General features: G+C 36.2%; 2 protein-coding genes across 6 annotated transcripts; one reads left to right on the forward strand and one right to left on the reverse strand.

Moving 5' to 3' along the window:
- The first annotated feature begins 288 nt into the window (after positions 1–288).
- On the forward strand, positions 289–4,439 carry LOC111395597 (cold-responsive protein kinase 1-like). Of its 5 annotated transcripts, none has more exons than XM_023021651.1 (7): positions 289–391; positions 1,331–1,491; positions 1,645–1,808; positions 1,910–2,120; positions 2,202–2,439; positions 2,885–3,035; positions 3,819–4,439. In XM_023021651.1, exons 2-7 carry the CDS (start codon positions 1,419–1,421, stop codon positions 4,164–4,166), a joined length of 1,185 nt encoding a protein of 394 aa, XP_022877419.1. In that variant the 5' UTR covers positions 289–391; positions 1,331–1,418; the 3' UTR covers positions 4,167–4,439. The 5 variants fall into 5 exon arrangements, with proteins under 5 accessions (XP_022877419.1, XP_022877417.1, XP_022877420.1 ...); XM_023021649.1 differs by having other exon boundaries at positions 298–391; positions 1,303–1,491; XM_023021652.1 differs by lacking the exon at positions 289–391 and adding an exon at positions 427–791 and having other exon boundaries at positions 1,303–1,491.
- Positions 4,440–4,519: 80 nt separating this feature from the next.
- LOC111395595 (ABC transporter G family member 10-like) lies at positions 4,520–7,102 on the reverse strand. Its single transcript, XM_023021648.1, has 2 exons — positions 6,492–7,102; positions 4,520–6,407 (listed from the first exon to the last, which is right to left on the reverse strand). The coding sequence occupies exons 1-2, from the start codon at positions 6,632–6,634 to the stop codon at positions 4,697–4,699; spliced, it is 1,854 nt and encodes a 617-aa protein (XP_022877416.1). The 5' UTR covers positions 6,635–7,102; the 3' UTR covers positions 4,520–4,696.
- Positions 7,103–8,165: the final 1,063 nt, after the last annotated feature.

An 8,165-nucleotide genomic window follows, 5' to 3' on the forward strand; every position in this document is an offset into this window, starting at 1 on the left:
AACAGCTATAGTTTCAAACAATTATTTAACTCAGATTGGGGCATAATTCAGTGGTGTAAAGTATAGGAGTGAGGTAGTCTCAACCTTACTGACAATCGCAGTGTAAGAATTTGATTCTTGAGATATGAAATTGGACTTTTTGTAGGCACCAATATACGAACAAACTCTTATTCTCTGACTTACCAAGGTACATCCCACGATTTACCTCCCTCACAACGTTTCAGTAGCGAAGCGATGGAGCCCTCAAGGGTTCAACCTTTAATTATTTAACTTAGATTTCAATAGCCAACTGCACCAATTATTTAATATATTGTGATACATATGATTCTGTTCTATCCGTCTCTGTGCTGAACCATTTTCTTCCTCGCCAGCACAACCATACAACAAATAGGTAAGTGTCTAGTCATATATTTACAGAATTCCCTGTGTAAATGATTTTTATTTATTTTTTAATCTGCCGTATTTTTCGGTGCCAATTAGTAGTTCTGATTCATGGCCATTCGTTGAGTTTTGATCTGTATGAGAATCTTAAAAGTTGTACTTAGCTTCAGATGAAATGAATCAAGGGTTCATTTCCACACTGCCAAATTAATTCTTGGCTATGTTATTATCAAGAAAATTTATAATCTGTTTGGTAAAATGGATTGTACAATTGTCGAATTGGACTATTCTATGGAGAAAGAAGAAACTAAAATTGCAATCGTATCTATCAGGAAGTAGTAAGAAAGAAAAGAAAAGAAAGTCTCGTTGATTGTAATGTCCTCGATCATGTCTAATATTGAATGCTTGAGGTATTAAGAGTTCTTGCTGTTCTTCCTATATCTCCACTTGCTATTATTATTATTTATTTTTTTTAATTTTTTTTTTGCCGGGAGAAATTATAGCTGTTGCAGTTGTCACACCGAGTAATAGGTCGAGAATTTTGAGGGGAAAAATGTATCTACAATTGAATTGTTTTCTTGTGCAATCTTACGAGGTTTCCTCTTTTGAGGGACGAAATCTGGGCTGAGAAAAACCGGAAAAAAGTAATGTTCGGATGATGATAAGTTCAATTTGCAGTTTCTTGGTTCTGATAAAATTGCATTTGTAGAAGTCCAGTTATTGATGTTTTAAAGGTCTTTCTTGTATCTGATAATATACTCCATGGATAATATAGGTCGTTGACTCATTAAATTGGCTGGGATTTTCTTCTTTAATTTACTTTTAGTAACCTCAACTTTTTGTTAATTTAGTATATTATGAACTAGATTGTGCTAAGGTAGAATCATTTCCATGATGTTCTCCTTTTCTTCTTCTTTTTAGCTATGATCAAATTTTGGTGAAATCATAGGTGAACGCTGTTCACTTGATGGTTGAAGTTTGACTGGGAGGAATTATATATAATTTGACGTATCGATTGACATCAAGAGACTGGTTGGATGACTTGTTTTACTGTCTGTTTCAAACAAAAAGCTTCTTCCCCAGCAAAGCAAAACGTGGGTTTTAAAAAAGGTAGATTTTGAGATAGTGCCAATCCTTGAAACTAAAATAATCGGTCAGAATCATCTTAACTTTGCTAGCTTCCTGGTCCTTTTCGTTGTGATTTAGATCATCAAATCACATTTTCCAAGCTATGATATTTATTAACTTTGGACGTCTTTTCAGCATGTGCCTGTAACAGAGCTTCGAATGGAAATTCAGAGAGGAATACAGAAAATTTAAGTGAGGAAAATGTAAAACTGTACAGTTACAAAGAATTACAACTTGCAACAGAAAACTTTAATCCAAGAAATAAGATCGGTGAAGGAGGCTTTGGTTCTGTCTACAAGGTAATGTGCAGCTTCTTGCTCAATCCTCATTCTTGGGAGTTTGGTTTTAAAACTGATGATTCTTGTTCAGACGCGCACTCAAATTATCTTCTAACTTTTAGGGGAGGCTAAAGGATGGCTCCTTGGCTGCTATAAAGGTTCTTTCTGTCGAGTCAAAGCAGGGTGTCCGTGAGTTCTTAACAGAGATAATAACGATATCAGGCATGGAACATGAGAACCTGGTGAAGTTGTATGGGTGCTGTGCAGAAAGGGACCATAGAATATTGGTTTATGGTTACGTAGAGAATAATAGCCTTTCTCAAACTCTCCTAGGTAATTTACGGCTCATAACATCATATTTGTACTCTCATTTTTCTTGTCTAGATTGTAATAGCTAAATATCTCTATATGCAGGTGATGGTTATAGTAACATTCAGTTTAGCTGGAGAACACGGACTAAAATTTGCATAGGGGTGGCACGAGGGCTTGCATTCCTCCACGAGGAAGTCCGACCTCATATTATTCACAGAGATATCAAACCTAGCAATATTCTCCTCGGCAAAGACCTAACTGCAAAAATCTCAGATTTTGGTCTGGCTAAGCTTTTTCCAGATAACTTGACTCATATTAGCACACGTGTAGCTGGCACAATGTAAGTGCAGAAATTCTTGTGCTTCTGTTTGGAAATCGAAATAATTTTGTTGACCCTCGATATCGAAAATAAATGTGCCTTCTATCTATATTTAGCAAAACTATGGGAGAAATGTCAATGAGGAATGAAAGATATTATCATGCTACTATTTACAATTATCAATAGAGATTTAGATGACATTCTTTAGGCTGTCACCTGCAGTGATTATATGCCATTTGAATTCAGAAATTTGGAAAATTTAGTATACTTATGGCACATGTGCATGAGGTATCCAGTACTGTAATATGTCTTTCACAATGAGAGAAATTCAGATATTACGAAGGCAATGGTTGTAGACATTTGTTATGGACTTTGGCCTCTTAATTACGGTATCTTGTATCTCGTTGTGTATAACTGCAGTTAACTGTGTATTATATAATGAATGAACTGTTTATTTTCGTTGCAGAGGTTATTTGGCCCCTGAGTATGCGATGCAAGGCCAGTTGACGAGAAAAGCAGATGTTTATGGTTTCGGTGTTCTCCTGTTGGAAATTGTCAGTGGAAGATGCAACACAAATAAGAGATTGCCTGTTGAAGAACGTTATCTTCTTGAAACGGTATGGAGGTCTGGATTTGCAGTTTTCTTCCATCAATTATTAGAAGGGAATTTGTTTACTTTGGATATTACCGGACAAAAGCTTGGTCAGGAAGAAAAGACAAAAATCTTAGTATTGGCTTACAACTTAGCCATCGTTTGGCCCCCATTAAAATTCATCAATTTAATTTAAATTTTTCTCTCTTCCATTTTCAACCACACAATCTTCAATAAAATAATATTACACGTAAATCGAAAATTTTTCATTCTTTTACAACCATTCATTTTTCAAAAAAACACTATTCCCCCCATTGTAAATCCAAATAGTGGGGGCCAAACGGGGTATTAGTCAGATAGATAAGGAATTTATGCAAGTCATTAGGGGTTAAGCTTAATCCTAACCTGGAGAGCAATAATGAATGAAATGAAAAACGCACAAACACGCGCGCAGACTTAGGTTTATTGTGGTTCACTCTTAATGTGAGAGGTACATTCACTCGGTGTTGCATATTTTTCACTATATTGACGAATGAGATAACAAGGTTTTCCTCACACCTCTGTCTTTTCTCAGACAAAGCACCCCCCCTTCGGTTCATTTAACATAGGTAACTAGAGCAACTTTTCAGAGTCCAACGCAATCAAATTATGAAAATGAACAGGGTGGCTCGTGTTATGGATAGTGGGTACTTTAGATTTTACCAGAATATAATTTTATCTTCCTTGATAAACTCTTTTGGTAGCTAAATAGTTACTGCTTCTCTTCCTCTATCTGTAAGCCTTCTTAAACCATGAAACTCTTTTCCAGGCATGGAAATTATACGAGAAAAGGGAGCTGGTTCAATTGGTTGACATGACACTTGAAGGCGACTTCGATATGGATGAGGCTTGCAGATATTTAAAGATTGGCCTTTTATGCACCCAAGACATGCCAAAAAGCCGTCCAGCCATGTCTACCGTGTTGAAATTGCTTACAGGCGAGATGGACTTGCGCAAGAAGAAGATATCTAGACCAGCCATACTCTCTGAATTAACTGCTGTAAATAGTAATACAACATCACCTGCCTGGGGAAATCTAGATAAGTCATCTTCACAAAACAGAAGCACGACGTATGCCACTATGACTTTCACTTCAATATATGATCGAAGTAATTGAGTTGAGAAGGTTATGATGGTGGCCAAAAAAAGCTTCTTGTTTTCTCGTTCATTTACCTATCTGAGTTGTGTACTGTCATTTTAAGGCCACTGAAATGAGATTGATTGTACAAGTTCTTGCAAAAATTCTAAAAATAAAATAATTTTTTTGGAGTCAAACCAAACCAATTATGTTGTTGGTAGAGATTTGACAGGAGTGTTCACCTCTTTATGATTTTCTTGTACTAAAAGTATATATTTTAATGGACAAGAATAGCGTCAATTTTGATTTGTATGTCATTTTCTCTTAATTTTGTTGTTGTGATAGGATAACATGTTAAATAAACGAGTGAAAATAAATAACAATATCATACTTAGTTTGATAGAAGTGGGACGGAGGAATATGCTTACCAATATCAGCAATATGTTAAAGCATTCAAAAGAATATTTTTTTTCATATATCTGTGTGTTCCGATCATTAAAAAAATATTATCTTCCCAGTGTACTACATAAGTTAGAATGAGCTATCTTTTTTTGCTGGGAATTTTATGCTTAATGTCTGGTTCTGTAACATCTGAACCATAAAATAAGAAAACAGAGCACTCTGTAACCTAAGACAAAACCCAACATCACAGCCATGTTAGTCCACTTCTGTGACTCTTCAAGACCCTGCTGTTTCAAGTACCCATTTCCATATAGGATGCAGTGATCTCTTAAAATTTCCAAGCACTTGTTGCTGCCTTTTCCTCCATATTCGTTTATCACCAAACTCTCGAATGGATACTTGAACAGGCTCAAGTAATGCATGAAGATCCAGTAACTGGGTATATTCTCTTGAGCAATAAAATACCCAGAAAAGAGAAAGAAAGCCCCCATTAGCCCTGCAATTATTGATGTACCCATTATAAAGTTTGGCACAAGTGCACTGCAGCATGCTGTGAAAGAATTTGACATTAGGACAACCACCCAAACCACCAGGAAGAAATAGAGAAAACCATCCAAGTCGCGCCTCAGGCCGATTAGCCAGTAAACTGGGGTACTGAAGAGTAGACCAACCATTAAGAGAAAAGGAAGGAACACAATGGTGTTTGCTAAAACATAAGATAATACCCTATATGCTCCTCTTGATGTCTCTCTCATCAATATTCTTCTCTCTTGCAGGAAAATTGGCAGACCCTCCGTCATGGAGGATAGCAAGAAACTAAGACTGAAAGCGAAGAATCCAAGTCGGGATTGTAAAGCAACCTTCCCTATATTATTGGTGACATTCATGTATATTGTACCGAGTATGAATCCCACTACCACAGCTTGAATTATTCGTGTTGCAAAGAGTTCTTTGGTTCTGAAAATGTTCTTACAAAATCTTTCCCCAAGAATTAGAACCTCCCGAAATTGAGAATTCGAGTAAGATGGAAATTTTTTCTTGTCACAGGAAGTGGAAATTCTTACACTGTGACAACTATTATCTGCACTTCCTTCACTTTCAACATCAGTTTCGAAAACGGGCTTGCTGTTGGGAGCTTCTGAAGTTTGTATGGTTATGCTGCTAGAGATATCGATGGCAAATTCGAGCACGTTGATATGTGGAGGTATGTGATAACCAGCTTTTTTGAGCCGTTCTTCGAGTAAATCTAGTGAACCATTGTGCAGGACATATCCATTTGAGAGCAAAACAAGTCTGTCAAACAACTCGAGGATTCGAAATCCAGGTTGATGGATGGTCAAGATAATTGTTTTACCTTGATTGACAGCCATCATTTTCAGCAGAGAAATAACATGAAGGGCCGATGCTGAATCCAAGCCTGAAGTTGGTTCATCAATGAGCAAAACCGCAGGGTCGTGGACCAATTCCATCCCAATTGACACCCTCCTCCTTTCGCCACCCGAAATGCCATGGCTTGAACCTTCACCTATTCTTGAACCAGATATATGTTCAAGTCCAAGCTCCTTCATCAGCACCTTAACTCTATGCTTAGCCACTCTTTTCCCACCGGAAACCCTCAAAAGCGCACCATAAGTCAGGACTTCTTCAACGGTGAGAAGTGGGAATAAGACGTCTTCTTGAGTAACATAACCCGATAGTCTACGATAACTATCGATGTGCATAGGATGATCATTAACCAGCACCTCACCAGAAACCTTCCTTGGTGAAATCTTCCCAGCTAGAATCTCCAGCAGTGTAGTTTTCCCTGCTCCACTAGGACCAGCAATTGCTGTGATTTCCCCCGGCCTCGCCTCGAAATCCACATTCTTGACGATGAACCTTGGNTTCCCTGCTCCACTAGGACCAGCAATTGCTGTGATTTCCCCCGGCCTCGCCTCGAAATCCACATTCTTGACGATGAACCTTGGCGACACCTTAACACTCTTCCAAAACAAAAAATGTCTATATTCATCATACAGACTGTGGAAAGTATAGGAGAGCTTTTTAGTCTGTATAACATATGTTCCCGTGTCGCCATAAACCGGCCCCTCGATTGGAAATTCCATGGTGTTACACTGAAGAGATAGAGAGAAAATGGAGAATTAAGAACAAGAAAAAGAACGAAATTAAAGGGGATGAGCTAACATACCAACCTCTTGATAGATTTTGGTATAATTCAAGTTTGTTGAGAATCCAATAGATAATTTGCATGTAGAGCTTTGTAGGTTTAACATTGGCTTGACTTAAAGAGTTGAGTTGGTTCGGTTTCTTGTGGGATGAAAAAAAAGGGCTTCTTCGAGAAATTAAAATTTTGTAGTGGGTGCAGTTTTTTGCAGGTGAACTGTATATTGACTATGGAGGGTTGGTGTTAGTTGTTATAGGATCATCTCTCCTTCTCTAGTCTGCCACCTCTCTACAGTTCTATTACATGCTCTTAGACTCTGATTCTTTATAGAGTTATATATATATTTTTTCTTTGCTTAACTCACTTATTGAACAAATTAAGTAGGTAACTTTTAAGATTAGTATTAATGCAGAGGCTGTTTCAAGATTTATGGGCTTTTAATCTGTGTTAAGCAAATTGAATAACTAACATTTACTTCTTTTAACTGTTGCCTTTTACCACGTACCATGTTAAATGGGACAAGACCTAAATGGCTATATTTGAAGAGCACGTTTGGCAAAGATCTTATTAAATTATAATTTGTGGGTTTTTATGAAATGTGTGTAATAAGTAGGTAAAATGTGTAAATTCTATGGAATGTGTGGATAAAAGTAGAATTCGACTCATAAGTAATTATAAGCTTTGCCGACTATGCGTGAAATTTTGCAAGGAAATAATTGAAAACATGACGTTGAGGAGAGTTATATATTTGTACTTGTCAACCTCTTGATTCAAGAAATCGGACTTGTGCCTTTAAGATAACCATAATTTAAGACTTATATGAGGAGACGGGGTAAAATTGAAAATAATCGACTTTTAACAATATTTATCAAACAAGCACTCAATAAGAAAAATTACCAACGAAGTCATAACTTACACATGCTATGGTATTTGAATCTTCAATTTTTATTTCTTAAGAAATTGATTCTACAATATCTTTCAAATTTATGTGCCCATTATTTGACTTGAAAATATATATTTTGTGAGAAAACAATTATATTTTTATTTTTAGTTAATATGGAAACAAAACATATAAGATAAATAAATGAAAACAATAATATATGAAAACAATATTTCTTTTTCTCCCCCTCTCCATAACCAACTTTTCTCTATAGGTAGTTGTCTACCACAGAGGGGAGTACGTGAGAAACCATGCGAAAGGTCAGAGATTGGAAGGTAGCAAGGAGACGCAAAAATATGATAGAATGAATGGATTATTAGCACAAAATGTCCTTACATTTTAATGTTATTGTGAAAAACGTCTTTACCTTTCATTTTTTGACACTTCTACCTTTACCTTCACATTTTTATTGCGAAAATTATCATTTTCATCAAATTTCTCGTATAAAATGACAAATATACCCCATATTTGAATAAAATAATAAAAAAAGTTACAGAATAAATTACAATTATACTCTCAAACTTTTTAAAAA

This window comes from Olea europaea, chromosome 6, assembly GCF_002742605.1.
Source record: "Olea europaea var. sylvestris chromosome 6, O_europaea_v1, whole genome shotgun sequence".
Classification (NCBI taxonomy): Eukaryota; Viridiplantae; Streptophyta; class Magnoliopsida; order Lamiales; family Oleaceae; genus Olea; species Olea europaea.